The 18143-nt window shown below is 47.6% G+C and overlaps 1 protein-coding gene across 1 annotated transcript in view; it reads left to right on the top strand.

Moving 5' to 3' along the window:
• The window catches only part of TPST2 (tyrosylprotein sulfotransferase 2), a 65744-nt gene extending 48667 nt beyond the window's left edge, over positions 1-17077 (top strand). The window contains exons 3-7 of the mRNA XM_021666157.2: positions 409-1338; positions 6099-6297; positions 10119-10169; positions 14250-14298; positions 16578-17077. Coding sequence (XP_021521832.1) covers positions 497-1338; positions 6099-6297; positions 10119-10169; positions 14250-14291 — 1134 coding nt within the window. The 5' untranslated portion in view covers positions 409-496 and the 3' untranslated portion in view covers positions 14292-14298; positions 16578-17077. The remainder of the gene's footprint in view (positions 1-408; positions 1339-6098; positions 6298-10118; positions 10170-14249; positions 14299-16577) is intronic.
• Positions 17078-18143: the final 1066 nt, after the last annotated feature.

The following is an 18143-nucleotide window of genomic DNA, read 5'->3' as shown; positions in this document are numbered from 1 at the left end:
TGTGATTTACCTGCCTCGGCCTCCCAAAGTGCTGGGATTCTAGGCATGAGCCGTAGGTCAGGTCTTTAAAAAAAAAAAAGTGTTTAAAAAAAACACTTAAAAAAAAAAAAAAGACCCAACCTATGGCCCATGTTTGTAATCCCAGCACTTTGGGAGGCTGAGGTAGGAGGATCACCCAGGCCCAAGAGTTCGAGACCAGCCTGGGCAACATGGCAAAACCCTGTCTCTTTAAAAAATAAAAAAGATAAAGTACCCAGTAGGATGCCAGGCACACAGTGAGTGCTTATGAAAGGTGCCCTCTGCATTCATGTCAGCAGCCTCTTGTTTGCAGTTATAGGGCTTTGCAGTTATTGGAGAGCTCACCCCTCACAGACCTCCCTGACTGTGCATGTCCCCTTCTCTCCCCAGATGTGAGCCTGGCGGGCTGCCCGCTAACCTGTCGCTGAAGCCCCAGAAGTGGGCCCCCAGGCTGGGCCTACCACGCCCCCGGCCCAGCATGCGCCTGTCGGTGCGGAGGGTGCTGCTGGCGGCCGGCTGCGCCGTGGCCCTGGTGCTGGCAGTCCAGCTGGGGCAGCAGGTGCTAGAGTGCCAGGCGGTGCTGGCGGGCCTGCGGAGCCCCCGGCGGGCCATGCGGCCGGAGCAGGAGGAGCTGGTGATGGTGGGCACCAACCACGTGGAGTACCGCTACGGCAAGGCCATGCCACTCATCTTCGTGGGCGGCGTGCCCCGCAGCGGCACCACGTTGATGCGCGCCATGCTGGATGCCCACCCCGAGGTGCGCTGCGGCGAGGAGACCCGCATCATCCCGCGCGTGCTGGCCATGCGCCAGGCCTGGTCCAAGTCTGGCCGTGAGAAGCTGCGGCTGGACGAGGCGGGGGTGACCGATGAGGTGCTGGACGCCGCCATGCAGGCCTTCATCCTGGAGGTGATCGCCAAGCATGGAGAGCCGGCCCGCGTGCTCTGCAACAAGGACCCGTTTACACTCAAGTCCTCGGTTTACCTGTCGCGCCTGTTCCCCAACTCCAAGTTCCTGCTGATGGTGCGGGACGGCCGGGCCTCCGTGCACTCCATGATCACGCGCAAAGTCACCATCGCGGGCTTCGACCTCAGCAGCTACCGTGACTGCCTCACCAAGTGGAACAAGGCCATCGAGGTGATGTACGCCCAGTGCATGGAGGTGGGCAAGGACAAGTGCCTGCCTGTGTACTACGAGCAGCTTGTGCTGCACCCCAAGCGCTCCCTCAAGCTCATCCTCGACTTCCTTGGCATCGCCTGGAGCGACGCTGTCCTCCACCATGAAGACCTCATTGGCAAGCCCGGTGGTGTCTCCCTGTCCAAGTGAGTGGAGCCCTAATGCCTCCACGCAGACTCCGGCCCTGGAGTCAGGGGCATCAGGCAAGGAAATCAGCACTGCCTCCCCTGAGCTGTGTGGCCTTGGGCAAGTCACTGTATCTCTCTGAGCCTCCGTTTCATTATCCCAAAAAATGATAACAAACACTCCTCTCCTTTCTGAGAGAATTTGCAAACTTTGTGGGTTTTTGTTTGGTTTTTGAGGTAGTGTCTTAGTCTGTTGCCTGGCTGGAGTGCAGAGGCGCGATCACAGCTCACTACAGCCTCCGTCTCCCTGTTCAAGTGATCCTCTTGCCTCATCTTCCTCAGTAGCTGGGACTACAGGCATGTGCCACCAAGCCGGACTCATTTTTTTAATTTTTGGTAGAGATGGGATTTTGCCATGTTGCCTAGGCTGGTCTCAAAATCCTGGCCTCAAGCGATCCTTCCACCTCAGCCTCCCAGAGTGCTAGGATTACAGGTGTCAGCCACTGCGCCTGGCCTAGAATCTGCAAACTTTGAATATGCTTTGTAATAAGGCAATAGTGGGTAAAGGTTAAGAGCACAGATTCCAGAACAAGGATATCTGGCTTCAAACCTCAGCTCTGCCACCTCCTAGCTGTGTGAACTTGGGCAAGTGACCCAAGCCCTGTGCATCCATTGCTTTATTTGTAGCCTTACAGATACCTGTGGGCATCAAATAGGTTAATACATGTTAGGTGCTATTATTATTATTTTAGTGTTGACTCTGCTTTTATTGATGGACTACTCATCATCTTCACCATTGTCATTTATTGAGTGCCTGCTTGGTGGCAAGTATCGGGTTAAGCCCTCAACGAGTATTATCTCTAATCCTCACAGCGACCTGAGGAGATGGGAGCTCCTCTTATCCCTGTTTTATAGATGAAAAAATTAAATCTCAGAGAGAAGTTACTGACCTCAGGCCACACAGCTAACAAAGCATGGTGCTGGGATTGGAACTCACATCTGTTTTGTCTTTCTGAGTCAGGGTCTCACTGGGTTGCCCAGGCTGATCTCAGCTCACTGCAGCCTTGGGCTCAAGCGATTCTCTCACCTCAGTCTCCCAAGTAGTTGGGACTACAGGCAAGCACCACCACACCCAGCTCATTTTGTTTTGTTTTGTTTTGTTTTTATTTCTATTAGAAATGAGATCTCAGTATGTCTCCCAGGCTTGTCTCCCAACTCCTGAGCTCAAGCGATCCTCCTGCCTCGGCCTCCCAAAATGTTGGGATTACAGGCATGAGCCACTGCACCTGGCCTATTGTGCTCTTAAACTCCCCGTGTCCAGAACTCCTTCTCCCATCCTCCCCTTCACTCCCCCTCATTTTTTCCTTCCTCCCTTTGTCCCCTGCTCCCTGCCTTCTTCTATTGGAAAAGCTGCTGTCCCTGTCCCGAGACCCAGAGTACTTTGAACGATGCTGGAGCAGAGTATGCAGCCTCCACACTTTCCCATCCTGATCAGGCTTTGGACATCCTGAGAGCCCAGCGAAAGGGTGGTCCTCCCACGGCTGGTGCCTGCTGGACCCCTGCCAGGCCCTGAGTAGAGCTAGAGGCTCGCAGCTGCCCCCCTGGCAATCAAGTCCTACATACCAGGTACCCCGGCCAGTTGGTGCCGGAGCTAGGATTTTATAAATTATTATGACAAAAAATTACCAAAGTAATACATCTTTACTATAGGAAATTAGAAAAGGTACACCAAAGAAGAAAGGAGAAACATTCTTCTTTAGAAAGAAAGAAAACAGAATAAAAGAAGAAAAAAAAAAGAAAGGAGAAACAACCTATGATCTCACCACCCAGATCTGGATATGTGGCGTATTGCAGTTTTCAGGGCCTACTGATGAAACTGGAGCCCAACGAAACATGCTCCTCTGTAGCCTTTTTCCACTGTGGCATGGAAGTACTTGCCAGTGGCTCCCAGCACTCTCCTGCAGCAGCATTTTTTTTTGCTTTGAGACGGAGCCTCTCTCTGTCACCCCAGCTAGAGTGTAGTGTCATGATCTTGGCTCACTGCAACCTCCGCCTCCTGGGTTCAAGCAGTTCTCCTGCCTCAGCCTCCCGAATAGCTGGGATTACAGGCGCCCGCCACCATGCCCTGCTAATTTATATATTTTTAGTAGAGGTGAGGTTTCACCATGTTGGCCAGGCTGGTCTCGATCTCCTGACCTCAGGTGATCCGCCCGCCTCGGCCTCCCTCACGTGCTGGGATGACAGATGTGAGCCACCATATCTGGTCTGCAGCATCATTTTGAATAGCTGTGCAGGAGGCCGCTACACGGATTGCCATCTTCGACTTCACATTCCCCATGTTGGACATGTGGGTTATTTCCAGTTTTTCTGACGTGTATCAAGCATTGCCCTCATTCATGTTCTGGGATGTGTCCAGATCATTTATGTGCTATAAAGTCCTAGAGACACAGGGATTTTAGGAAAAGCCATGCATATACTCGAGACTTTTGACCTATTGGGTAGAATTAAGATTTAAATCCAGGTTTGCAGCCTCCAAATCTGTGTTCCACCCACTAGTCCACTCCCTTTCACCTTGCCCCGTTCTCCTCACCTCACTCCCACTCTTCCTTTTGCTGCCTCTTCTGTTCTTCTTCTTCTTTGAAGTCTTGCTCTGTCGCCAGGCTGGAGTGCAGTAGCACAATCTCAGCTCGCTGCAACCTCCACCTCCTGGGTTCAAGTGATACTCCTGCCTCAGCCTCCCGAGTAGCTGGGACTACAGGCACATGCCACCTTTACCAAGTCACCTCTTAGTGGGGATGAAAGCATTTAGAACTAGGTCCTTGATCCTAGGGGTTCCCCACCATTCATCCCATCAGGCCCCTGAGTTATAATTGGTAAAATCTGCGTCATTCAGGCGTCTTGGTAAGCCTGTTACAGGGAGAGTTAGGAAGAGGCTGTAGATTTTGAGGTAACAGCAAAAAGTTGGAAACAACCTAAATGTCTGTCTTTAGGGGAACAGAAAAATAAGTTATGGAGGAAGGCTACATTGCTGGCAAAAAGAACGAGGTATTGAGTGGGGAAAAATTCTGTAGCATATTTGTTTTACAGCTGCAGATGTGTGTGTGTGTGTGTGTGTGTGTGTGTGTCAGAGAAAGTGAGAGAGAGAGAGAGAGAGAGCTAACCCTTATTAAGAATTTTCAATGTGTTGGCCAGGCACAGTGGCTCACGTCTGTAATCCCAGCACTTTAGGGGGCCAAGGCGGGCGAATCACTTGAGGTCAGGAGTTCGAGACCAGCCTGGCCAACATAGTGAAACCCCATATCTGATAAAAATATAAAAGTTAGCTGGGTATGGTGGTGCATGCCTGTAGTTCCAGCTACTTGGTAGACTAAGGCATGAGAATTGTTTGAACTCAGGAGATGGAGGTTGCAGTGAGCTGAGATTGTGCCACTGCACTCCAGCCTGGGTGACAGTGAGACTCCATCTCAAAAAAGAAAAAAGAACTTACAGTTCTTTTTTACAGTGTCCCTATGCTCTTCTAAGTACTTTCTTTGTATTAACTCATTTAGTCTTCAGAGCAGCCCATTGAGGTAGGTACTATTATTGCCAATACAGAAGAGAGAACTGAGGCTCAGAGAGGTGAAGTAACTCTCCCAAGGCCACACAGCTGGGGAAGAGCTGGCATTTGAACCCAGGCAGTCTGGCTCCCTGGTCTGCTGTTAACAACCCTACAGGAAGAGGTTCCAGAGGGTGGTGTGCTCCACAGTGCAGAGGCTGAGTACCTGTAGGAAGCTGATGGGCTGGCAGTGATGACCACAGTGGCTTTTAGCTTTATCATTAATGTTTTATAACTTTTTTTCAGGGACAAAATATTCATGTTAGTCATATTTATTAAAAAGTATTTCTTTCTTTCTTTCTTTTTTTTTTTTTTTTTGAGACATGGTCTTGCTCTGTTTCCCAGTCTGGAGTGCAGTGGTGCCATCACAGCTCAGACTCACTGCTTCCTCAACCTCCTGGGCTCAAACAATTCTCCCATCTCAGCTTCCTGAGCAGCTGTGACTACAGGCACTTGTCACCATGCCCAGCTATTTTTTGTAACAGGGTTTCACCATGTTGCCCAAGTTGGTCTCAAACTCCTGTGCTCAAGTGATCCTTCTGCCTTGGCCTCCTGAAATACTGGGATTACAGGTGTGAGCCATTGTGCCTGACCTAAAACATTATTTTATTTATTTTTTTTTGAGACAGAGTTTCGCTCGTTACCCAGGCTGGAGTGCAAAGGCGCGATCTCAGCTCACCGCAACCTCCACCTCCTGGGTTCAGTCAATTCTCCTGCCTCAGCCTCCTGAGTAGCTGGGATTACAGGCACGCGCCACCATGCCCAGCTAATTTTTTGTATTAGTAGAGACGGGGTTTCACCATGTTGACCAGGATGGTCTCAATCTCTTGACCTCGTGATCCACCCGCCTCGGCCTCCCAAAGTGCTGAGATTACAGGCTTGAGCCACCGCGCCCGGCCTATTTTTAAGCAGAAGTCAAGAAAGCAGAATGTATGTACCAATGGTGGGTACTGCTAGTACTTTATTCTGACTTTTCACTGTGTGCTTTTCACTGTGTTTCCATTGCACAGAGGAGGTATGAGGAAGTAAAAATAACTCACCTTCAGTCTCACAGTTGGTGGAGCAAAGCTGGGTGGAGGCCAGGTTTCCCCAACCTTTCCTGCTGCCCCAGAGTGGCTGAGCAGGGAACCCGCTCAGGCGCCATCTGGGTCTGCCCTGCCCTCTCCAGTCTCTCCTCTCTCCCCAGGATTGAGCGGTCCACGGACCAGGTCATCAAGCCTGTTAACCTGGAAGCGCTCTCCAAGTGGACCGGCCACATCCCTGGGGACGTGCTGCGGGACATGGCCCAGATCGCCCCTATGCTGGCTCGGCTTGGCTATGACCCCTATGCAAACCCCCCCAACTACGGCAACCCTGACCCCATTGTCATCAATAACACGCACCGGGTGAGTGTGCACCTGCACTTGTGGAAATGTGCTCTCGGGGATTCGGGGCCTTTGCAGCTGTGGAAGCTCCAGCCACCTGAGGAGATGTCCAGTCTCTCAGTTCCTAGTCATCTGGTTTGTTTCTATCTGAAGGACACAGTGAACTGCAGGATGGCTTGAATTTCCATTTTGCCTGCGCTGCAGGGAAGCTCAAAGCCAACGGGTGGCCTGTCTCTCATACTTTAACACTAACAGCCGGCCAGCTTGTACACCGATGTCATCTTATTTCTCTGATTTTATTTACATGTTTATGCCTGTTTCCCTGGCTATTTGTTTATCTGTTTGCAAATCACCTCAAGTCTTTGTTGAGAGGGAGTGTAAATAAATAAACTATTGGTCTCTTTCTTGCCTGATAAGGTTTAATGTTGATTTCTCAGACAAATGTGAGTTTAGGGCTGTTTAAATTACTTTTAAAATTCTCTGTAGTTAAGGTGGTGAAGGGAAATGACAGTTTAGTTTTGTTTTGTTTTGTTTGGGACATGGTCTTGCTCTGTTGCTCAAGCTGTGTGCAGTGGTGCAGTCACAGCTCACTGCAGCCCTACACTTCTGGGCTCAAGCCACCCTCTCACCCTAGGCTCCACTGAGTAGCTAGGACTACAGGTGCACGCCACCATGCACAGCTAATTTTATTTTTTATAAAGGCGGGGTCTCGCTATGTTGCCCAGGCTCGTCTAGAACTCTTGGCCTTACGGGATCCTCCTGCTTCACTCTCCCAAAGTGTTGAGATTACAAGTGTGAGCCTCCAGTGACTGACAACATGCTTTGAAGTGTTGAAGTAGGCTAACACCCAGTGCGTAGAAGAACAGTTAACAAGTTGATGTCCTTACTTATACGTTGCCATTACAGCTTCTAGTTCACTTCAAGTGCTGTGTTCTGACTTCCTTATAGGCAAATATTTGAAAATGGGACCCAGGCCGGAGGAAGAGCTTTCAAAACCCTTACACCATTAAGACCCAGAGTCTTTAATTTAAGCTAAGCTCAGCATTTCTGAGCGTGTGCTGATTTTAGGAAGTAAACAGTTCCTGTATTGAATCACAGCGGAAAAAACTTAATCATCTCTTAGTTCTATAACTCTTCATTTGGCTCAAGAAGGAAGTTTCGTTTTGGTGCTAACAAGTCATTAGTGCCTCTCCAACACCCACTGATCTCTCTTTAACAAAGAGAATTTACTAACACTGAGCTTTGGGGGCTCTGCCCTTGTAATTGAAGTGTAAGCTTTGTCTGTGGGTCTCATGAGTTCCTCTTCGTCTTGACAGTAGTTGATTTTGCAGACATCTATTTACGGAAATACTCAGAGCTCCAACATACATACCCAGCTGACATTGACAGGTGAACGGTGCAACCCAGATGTGGTTTATTATTTTTATTATAAATACTATTATTTTTATTTTATTATTCTTTAGTAATAGTAATCTTTAAACTCTCTATTTATGTGTTTTACATACTTTTTTCTACCTATGTGTTGTACATGTATTATCATAACAAATTAATTGGCCAGGCGTGGTGGCTCACACCTGTAATTCCAGCACTTTGGGAGGCCAAGGCAGGTGGATTGCCTGAGCTCAGGAGTTCTCCACCAGCCTGGGCAACACAGTGAAACCCTGTCTGCACTAAAATACAAAAAATTAGCCAGGCGTGGCAGTGTGCGCCTGTAGTCCCAGCTACTCAGGAGGCTGAAGCAGAAGAAATGCTTGAACCTGGAAGGCGGAGGTTGCAGTGAGCTGAGATCGCATCACCACCCTCCAGCCTGAGCAACAGAGCAAGACTCCGTCTTTAAAAAAAATTAACTGGATTAAAAAGAAGGTGGTAGTAATCTCAAAAGCCAGCCCCAGGTGCTTCTCAGAAGCAGAGGCCAGGGCCAGCTGGGGGCGCTGCAGTAGTGGGCTGGGTGCTGCTTGCTTCACTGTTCTCAGCAAGGGCCCAGCAGTGGCTCTTCTGGAGTCCCTTTAAAAGGTGGCTGGGTTTCCCTGGCTTGCCCCAGGATGTGGGTCAGAAGTTCCCGGAGTAAGGCCTGACTTTATATATTTTATAAAACAAATAATTCTCATGAGCACTGGTGGTTAACAACTCTTTGGAGCTTTTTGTGTTTATTTATAGTGGAGACTGTCTCTCATTTTCTTCCAAAGAGGTTTCTTTCCTGGGGTGGTCCACAAGTCTTGGCAAGTGCTAGATCCCTGGTTGAGTTTTTGCTATAGCTTGGCTGTTCCTGTGAAGACTGAGTCTTCTCACTAAGCCCTGTGAGTGTGCATGCGTGCCTGTGTGTTCCTGTGTGTGTTGTGGACCCTGTGTGTTCCAATAATGGATCCTGGGGCTCAGTAAACGCAGTGGCTAAAAGGATAGCTATGCCAATGAAATCATCTCTGCCTGCGCTGTCCCATCCGGTAGCCACTAGCCATGTGTGGCCACTGATTCTGTAAAGGGAGGCTAGTCCAAAGTGAGAGGTGCTGTTAGTGTAAAATACACACTAGATTTTGAAGGCTTAGGACAAAAAACAAGTATGTAACATTTCTCGCTAGTTGCTTTTATATAAATTACATATTGAAATGTTAATATTTTAGATAGGCTGGATGTGATGTCTCATGTCTATAATCCTAGCACTTTTGGAGGCTGAGGCAGGCACATTGCTTGAGTCTAGGAGTTTGAGACCAACCTGCGTAACATGGTGAAACCTCATCTTTATTAAAAATACAGAAAATCAGCCAGGCATGGTGGCGTGTGCCTGTAGTCCCAGCTACTCGGGAGGCTGAGGTGGGAGAATCACCTGGGCCTGGGAAGTGGAGACTGCAGTGAGCCATGATTGCACCACCACACTCCAGCCTGGGCTACGGGCTGTCTTTTTTTGAGACCCTGTCTCAAAAAAATAAAGTTTTTAGCTATATCACATTAAATAAAAGATGTTAGAATTTCCCTGGTTTCATTTTCTTTTTAAATGTGACTCCTAGCGGAAGGCCCTGAAATGCTCTTAACTTCAGGGCCTTTGCTCTGTTTCCTCTGCCTGGGGGTCTTTTTCTTCTGAGCTTAGCCTACGTATTTTTCCTTGTCATTTGGGTCTCAGCTCAAAGGTTGTCTATTTCGAGAGGCCTTTTTTAAATTTTTATTCATTCATTTTTTAAGAGACAGGGTCTCACTCTGTCACTCAGGCTGGAGTGGAGTGATACAATCTTACTTCACTGCAGCCTCAACCCCCCGGGCTCAACCAATCCTCCAGCCTCAGCCTCCAGAGTAGCAGGGACTGTAAATGCGTGCCATGATGCCCAGCTAATTTTTAATTATTGTAGAGATGTGGTTTTGCTATGTTTCCCAGGCTGGTCTCAAACTCCTGGACTCAAGCGATCCTCTTGCCTCAGCCTCCAGAAGTGCTAAGATTACAGGCGTGGGTCACTGCGCCTGGCACAAGAGTCCCTTCTTGACCACCCACTCAGAAGAAGCCCCCTGGTTACTCCTAATCATACCTCTTTACTGTACTTTCTTTACAACAGTTCCCATGGTTTGCTATGCCCTTGTTTATTTGTGATTATTGTTTCTTGTGTATTACCTGATGCCTCCTGTAGAACAGTGGCTCCAGGGGAACAGGAATTTCAATTATCTGGTTGACATTGTGTCAATAAGACACAATGCTTAAAATAATGCCTAGAAGAAGAGGAGCTTAATCAATGTTTGTTGGATGGAGGGACGGGTGGGTGAGTAGGTCGGATGGATGGAGGAGTGGATGTGTTGGGAATGACTACATTTTATTTTTTGTTCATTTTCATAATAGTGATATTTCTTTTTCTCTTCTTTAGGTCTTGAAAGGGGACTATAAAACACCAGCCAATCTGAAAGGATATTTTCAGGTTAGAAACCCCAAGGGGAATTCTGAAGTCTGTCTTTCTCAGCAACACTGCCAACTGGCTGTATGCCCTTACATGTGTGATTTCTCCACTCTGGTTGACGGTTTTCCCATTATAAAAAGGGGGATGCGGGCTGGACCAGAGGGTCTCTCAGCACTGATCCAGCTGGGGCCGCATCTCAGTGGCTCTTCTGCCAGGGAGCAGCCTTTCACTTCATCATCTGGCTTGAATGCAGTTGGAGGGAGTTTGTGGGGACTTTTTCTTGAACTTTCTTTTTTTTTGAGACTGGAGTGCAGTGGTGTCATCATGGCTCACTGCAGCCTCAATCTCCTGGGCTCAAGCAGTCCTCCCACCTCAGTTCCCCAAGTAGCTGGTGCTACAGGCACACACCACCATACCCAGCTAATTTTTGTATTTTTTTGTAGCAACAGGGTTTCAGCATGTTGCCCAAGCTTGAGTTGTATTATTTATAATAAACAGGTAGCAGTTAGTAAAGTGCTTTCCTGTGTCCTGTGAGCTGTCCTAGTGAATGATCAAACCAGAGTAGGGGTTGTGGGAACCTCCAGATATGTAGTTGGCTGGGAAGAAGTGTGGATAGCCTGGGCACCCCATTGCAGCTGGCATCTAAAGTGGGGCAGGTGTGGAACCGAGCCCTTAATCCACAACAGCTGATGCTAACTCACTCTGGGAGTCACTGTCAGAACTGAACTGAATTGTTGAACACCCAGCTGGTATCTGGATAATCAGAGAATTGGTCACTGACATTGCAAAACACCCATAAGCCAATATCTGAAAGATTTAAAACTAGGTCTGCCACACAAAGGTCTGGATAGAAACGGTTTCCCTCCCGGCAGAGGGAACCGTAAACGCCTGGAAGTGGGGAGCGTGGCGAAACCTCTGGAGTGAGTATGCACTTTGGCATTCGTTGCAGTTACGTTTTTGTTTGTTTGTACCCCAATGTGATTTACAGGAATGTTCATTGCAAATTTAATGTTCAAGCTGCTTTGCTTTGCTTTCTTAGTATTTTCCTATCTTTTGAGTTTCACTGGCACCATTTTGGGTGGCTACATAGCATTCTGTGGAATGCATGTGCTACTATTTACTAAACAGCTTCTTCAAGACCATTTCCTGTTTTTACGATACCCGGTATGTGCACAATGGAGGACAGTGGGGGAGAGGAGGGTTGGAAGTAGAGGCTTGACACGGTTTATCTGCAGGGCGGCCCTCCTGAGCGTGGGGGTGTGCCATTCCTTCATATTTTATTCCTAAAAGCAACAAAAACAAGTCCCAGGTCAGCTAGACATCTTGCATATGTCATACGCTGCAGGAAGTATCAGGAAAGTATAAACTGGCCTAATCTTGTTTTTTTTTTTGGCTACGCAGTTTTGCTCTTGTTCCCCAGGCTAGAGTGCAATGTTGTGATCTTGGCTCACTGCAGCCTCTGCCTCCCAGGTTCAAGCAATTCTCCTGCTTCACCCTCCCAAGTAGCTGGGATTACAGGCACCTGCCACCACGCCTGGCTAATTGTTGTATTTAGACAGTAGACAGGGTTTCCCCATGTTGGCCAGCTGGTCTTGAACTCCTGACCTCAAGTGATCCACCTGCCTTGGCCTCCCCAAATGCTGGGATTACAGGCGTGAGCCACCGCTCCCTGCCCCAACCCTTTTATAAAACACTTTTAGCCTTGTTGTTCAAGAGTCTTCAAAATATCTGAACACTTCCACCTGCTGATTCCATTTTTTTTTCTTTTTTTTGAGACAGAGTTTCACTGTGTCACCCAGGCTGGAGTGCAGTGGCACCATCTGGGCTCACAGCAGCCTCCGCCTCCCAGGTTCAAGCATGATTCCATTTTTTTAAAGTGTATTCTAATGGAATGATTCAGTAGAGCTTCAGTATCCAACAGAAGAGAGGCAAAATCAGGATGATATGTATGTGATGTCATTCAGAATACTGCAGAAATTGGAACCAGTCTTAGGGAAGCACTCAGTAAATGGTGGAACATGCACTCCACCAAACATATGTAGCCATCCAAAATGGTGCCAGTGAAACCCAAACGATGGAAAAATAGTAAGAAAGCAAAACAAAGCAGCTCATATTATACAATCGCAACTAATGAAAAAATGCATATTCAGGTGGACAAAAAAAGGCAACACGCAGGAGTTAGGTGCAGTGCGTGCCTGCAGTCCCAAGTTCTCAGGAGGCCGAGGCAGGAGGACTGCTTGAGCCCCTGTCTCAAAAAACAAAAAACAAAGGCCGGGTGCAATGGCTCACGCCTGTAATCCCAGCACTTGGGAGGCTGAGGTGAGTGGATCATGAGGTCAGAAGATCAAGACCATGCCGGCCAACACGGTGAAACCCCGTCTCTACTGAAAATACAAAAATTAGCCAGGCGTGGTGGTGCACACTTGTAATCCCAGCTACTCGGGAGGCTGAGGCAGGAGAATCTCTTGAACCTGGGAGGCGGAGGTTGCAGTGAGCTGAGATCACACCACTGCACTCCAGCCTGGCAACACAGCGAGACTCCATCTGAAAAAAGGAAACAAAAAAAGGCAACGGACAAAATGAAAAGTTTCAGTTTCTGGGTAATTCTCATCCTCACTGTGTTGTTCTGCCTACATCATCTTTTTGGTTAAAACAAATAATAAATTAGTGCTCACTAATTCTGGCTACATTTTTTCACACCTGCAAAAGATAAGTCTCTGATTCCCACAAAGGGAGTGGGACCTGTCCCCAGACAACCAGTAAGTGCTCAAAAGCCATGGCCCCTAGCTTTCAGATCTCATTAATTTTTTTTTAAATTCAAGACCAGCCTGGCCAATACAGTGAGACCCCATCTCTCTACAGAAAAAAAGAAAGCCTTAGCTGGGTATAGCACCTGTGGTGCATGTTCGTGCCACTGCACTCTGGCCTGGGTGACAGAGTGAGACCCTGTCTCAAAAGAATACGACTCAGGTACAGTCAAATGGAAGATGCCTAGGGTGAGGTGTTGGGGATGGGTCATGAAACTTCCATGCTCTCTCCAGGCATGACACCCTCCCAGCCTCTCAATGTGTTTACCAAGCAGGAAGCTCTCCAAATTGTGTCATTTAGATATTTCAATGGAGGTTTCATTATATAGGCATGACTGATTAAATCATGGGTCATGGGTGATTGCTCAATCTCCATCCCCTATCCACTATCCCCTCTCCCCTCCCAGGAGGAGGTCAGGGAGGCGGGAAGGCAGGTGGGGCTTAAAGTTCCAACCCTCTGGCAGGGCGTGGTGGCTCATGCCTGTCATCCTAATACTTTGGGAGGCTGAGGCAGGCAGATCACTTGAGGTTAGCAGTTCGAAACCAGCCTGGCCAACATGGTGAAACCCTGTCTCTACTAAAAGTACAAAAAAAATTAGCTGGATGTGGTGGCATGCATCTGTAGTCCCAGCTACTTAGACAGCTGAGGCAGGAGAATTGCTTGAAGCCAGGAGGCGGAGGTTGCAGAGAGCCGAGATCACGCCACTGTACTCCATCTAGCTTGTGCAACAGAGTGAGACTGCATCTCAAAAAAAAGTCCCAACCCTCTAATCATGCCTTTATCTTTCTGAAACCCCTTCCCCTCATCCTGAAACTATCTAGGGACCCCCAGCCACTAGTCATCTCATTAGCATGCAAAAGATACCTTTATCCCTTCAGAGATTCCAAGGGTTTGGGGAGCTATGTGCCAGGAACTAGGGACAATGAGCAAATATTTATTATTATACCACAGCTGAAATGCCATCTTGTAGAGTCCTTTCCTGGCCACCGTTTCTGAAGTAGCACAGATTCTGATCACTCACAACAGCCTGTCACATTGCTCAGGTTTGACGTTATCTTGCATCTGTGCGTGTTCGATAGGCTTTTTCTCCAACTCGAACATAAGTTCCGTGATCCTAGTTTTGGGTCTGTCACGCTCACCACGCTGTCCCAGCATCTGGCACATAGTAGATGTACAATAAATATTCCATGAGTAAGCATATGCCTGACTCAGTGATGCTGAGGGGTGACCCTCAAGACAGCGAGGCATCCCCCACCTGGCCGTGACCCCTTCCTCTGTGTATTCTTTCTCCAGGTGAACCAGAACAGCACCTCCTCCCACTTAGGAAGCTCGTGATTTCCAGGTAAGCCTGTGGACTTCACTGGGGGTTCCCAATGCTTCTGGGCGGCCCTGGAGCCACTTTTCTGAAAGGCTGGTCCTTCCAGAGCCTCCCTGGGGGAGAAATGTCTACAAGGGTGGGCTGACCTAGCCCCATCAGAGGTTTCCATGGTGACAGACTGGGGGTGCTATTTATAGAATCAAGGCTTAGTCTTCTAGCTCTGGATCAAGGACGGGGACAGGGATTAATGCTGAACCCACTGGAAAAGGTTTGTCTGACACTGGGAATGGGGCAGGAAGGACCACTATGATTGGGGAGGAGGGACTCTGGAACCATTTTTGCACAGAATGCTGTCTGCCAGTCTGGCTTCTAAAAATGGCATCAGCGTTGGCCCAAAGCAATTAATTTTCTAGTAATAGTCACAAGCAGTTCTGTTCTAAGAATAACCCCTATGGCCATTGGGCCAGGTACTCAGGTACCAGTCCTGTGTGACTCATTTGGCCCTCAGCATCCTCTGGAGGCAGACGACATGATCATCCCATTTTGCAGAAGAGAAAACCAAAGCACGGAGAAGGGCTTTGAGTTGCCCAAGGTTACACAGCCACCAAGTGGCAGAATTCCTCCCAGGCTTGCTTTTAGTGAAAGATTTTAAGTGCACATTTATCCATCCATATTCTGCTAAGGTGTGGGGAAAGGGATTTTTTGAACTTGGTAATTCAAAGATTTAACAACTCCAGGTTTAACTTCTTTCAGCCCCTGTTTTCTTCATCTGGAGAATGGGGATTCATCATTGCCCACCTCTGAGGGTAGTCATGAGATGAAGGGAACTGGCCCAGGTGGGAGTGCTTGGAAACTGTGAAGTGCTGGGCCCTTGCTGTGGACTTGGGCACTAGAGTTAAGGTTCCATGAGTGAGCTTACTTCCTTCTGTCCCCTAGCCTCTATGATCAGGTTCCAGGAAGCTGAAGGGAACCCCACAGAGAGGTTATTTTATATTGAAACAGAGCTTCCAGCCTGGACTCTTATTTTTAGTCTCTTTATCTATTTTTAAACAATCAGCATATTTTTAAAGTTTTTCTTTCACTTTGCTCCAACCTGCAAGGACTCTGTCCAACCTGCAACGACTATGTCATTATTAGGGTTCCCATCTTGAGTTGCACTAAAATCCCAGAGTTTTTGTTTTTTGGGTTTTTGTTTTTGTTTTGAGACAGAGCCTTACCCTTTGGCCAGGCTGGAGTGCCGTGGCACGATCTCGGCTCACTGCAATCTCCACCTCCCGGGGTCAAGTGATTCTCATGCCTCAGCCTTCCAGGTAGCTGGGATTACAAGTGTGCACTACCACACCCTGCTAATTTTTGTATTTTTAGTAGAGATGGGGTTTTACCACGTTGGCCAGGCTGTTCTCGAACTCTTGGCCTCAAGTGATCCACCTGCCTCAGCTTCCCAAAGTGCTGTGATTGCAGGCATGAGCCAACATGCCTGGCCAAGATCCCATAGTTATATTCCAAAGAAAAGAACCCTCTCATGAAAAACAGCTTTCCTCCCTGGTCCTCGCTAACTCTGTTCCCCTCGCTCCCTTTCTGCTGATCATTAATAGAATCCTGGACCTTCTCATTGACAAAAGCAGATTTGTTCTTTGTTTTACTGTTTAAATGAGATACCACATACAGAATGCTTTAGCTATTCCTGGGTATAGAGTTGGCATTAAACAAACATGAATCCTCCCCTTGCCTCCAAGAATTCATTGGTATTTATCACATAATCACTCTCATTTGCTCTTTATCCATAAGAAAAGTATATCTTTGAGGTTAATTAGATGCAGGATGAAATGTGTGGAAGAACCCAGGAAATGTTGTTTTGTTTTTGAGATGGAGTCTTACTCTGTCGCCCAGGCTGGATCTCGGCTCACTGCAGCCTCCACCTCCTGGGTTCAAGCGATTCTCCTGACTCAGTCTCCTACGAGTAGCTGGGATTACAGGTGTGCGCCACCATGCCCAGGTAATGTTTTTGTATTTTTAGCAGAGATGGGATTTCACCATGTTGGTCAGACTGATCTCGAACTCCTGACCTCGTGATCCACCTACCTCAGCCTCCCAAAGTTTTGGGATTACAGGCGTGAGCCACTGCACTGACTTAAAATGTTTTTAAATTTAAACTCTCTCTTGCCATCTGGGATGCATTCGTAAAACCTTACATGCTTATGCGAATGGATGAAGACTGTACAGTCTGGAATCACATGTACAAATAGAAATGATCTATTTCAGAACTGTTACTCTGCGCCTAACACAGTCTTCCCCCCTTTCAGATCTCTGCAAATGGCTTCATTGCCAAGAAGAAAAGAAACTGCATTTAAGTGGAAATCGGACCTCTAATCCAAGCATATTGCTTGCTATTAATCGCCAAAACAGGACTGCTGATGAGGAATATATTTGCATATGTTTGCAAAAGTTGAATCATTGAAAACGTACCTTGAAACTCTCTATCTTTGGACCTCCAGGGTAGAGGACAAAGGGTATGGAAGTAGTCCGGCTTTTGAAACTTAGGTATTTTATATTTTTCCCCTCAAGAACTTCTTTTTAAGAGATGCATTTGCCATCCTCCTTAATTTGCAGGACTGCCTTGGTGGCTTTGTTTGCTGGGACAAGGCCCACACAACCTGTGCCTCTCCTATTGATCCTTACTTTGAATTCAAAGAATCTATTTAAGAATTTAATATATGAGGCTTTCTTTGATTCCTCCTCAGTTCTACCTAGTTCCACAGAGAACAACAACAAATTCTGTTTGAATAAAGTGAACATGGGCTCATTTGTTTGTGCCTTACTTTACTGAATGAATAGGTTTTTTTTTTTCCATATTGAATTTTGTCAGATTTGTGACAAGCAAAAAGCTAGAGAAGATAGGTGCACATAAGACACAGCTGAATTCCTGTATTGGGGTCCCCAAGGCCACCCCCCAGGATCAGTGATTGGCTAGAAGAACTCAGAATTCAGAAGAGCTATTATCCTCATGGTTACAGTTTATTACTGCAAAAGGATACACATGAAAATCAGTAAACGGGGCTGGGCGCAGTGGCTCACACCTGTAATCCCAGCACTTTGGGAGGCTGAGGCAGGTGGATCACCTGAGGTCGGGAGTTCGAGACCAGCCTGGCTAACATGGTGAAACCCCATCTCTACTAAAAATACAAAAATTAGCTAGGCGTGGTGGTGGGTGCCTGTGATCCCAGCTACTCAGGAGGCTGAGGCAGGAGAATCGCTTGAACCTGGGAGGCGGAGGTTGCAGTGAACTGAGATCATGCCATTGTACTCCAGCCTGGGTGACAGAGCAAGACTCTGTCTCAAAATAAAATCAGTAGAAGAAAAAGATGCATAGGGTAGAGTCTAGGAGAGACCAGCCTCAAGCTTCCAGTTGTCCTCTCCCAGGGGAGTCTCACAGACACACTTAATTTTCCCAGCAATGATATGTGACAACACACACAAAATATTACCAGCCAGAAAGCTCACCCTGGCCTTGGGGTCTAGGTTTTTATTGCATGTCAGTCACATAGGGCAATCACATGACTAACTTTAGTTACTTCATCACCAGCTGCTCCAGAGGTCAAAATGACACAGCATGGCCCAAGGTCCCCACTATAAATCACAGTATCATCACAAACTATCTTGCCTGGTGTGGCTCAAGGCCTCAGGTATACAAAGATACCCCTATTCGGGAGGATATTCCAAGGACTTAGAGGTTATCTCCCAGGAACCCATGAAGGCCAGTTTTTTCTTTGGGATGTGCTGAGTTTGGACACTTCAAGCCTGCTGAGTTAACCCTTTATGGCACGGTCCCCAAATGCTGAGGGACCAGCTGGGCCTACAACAAGTTTGTA

This window comes from Aotus nancymaae, unplaced genomic scaffold (genome assembly GCF_030222135.1).
Source record: "Aotus nancymaae isolate 86718 unplaced genomic scaffold, 86718_ANA_hifiasm-v0.15.2.pri h1tg000076l, whole genome shotgun sequence".
Classification (NCBI taxonomy): Eukaryota; Metazoa; Chordata; class Mammalia; order Primates; family Aotidae; genus Aotus; species Aotus nancymaae.
This window is presented reverse-complemented; position numbering and strand designations above follow the sequence as displayed.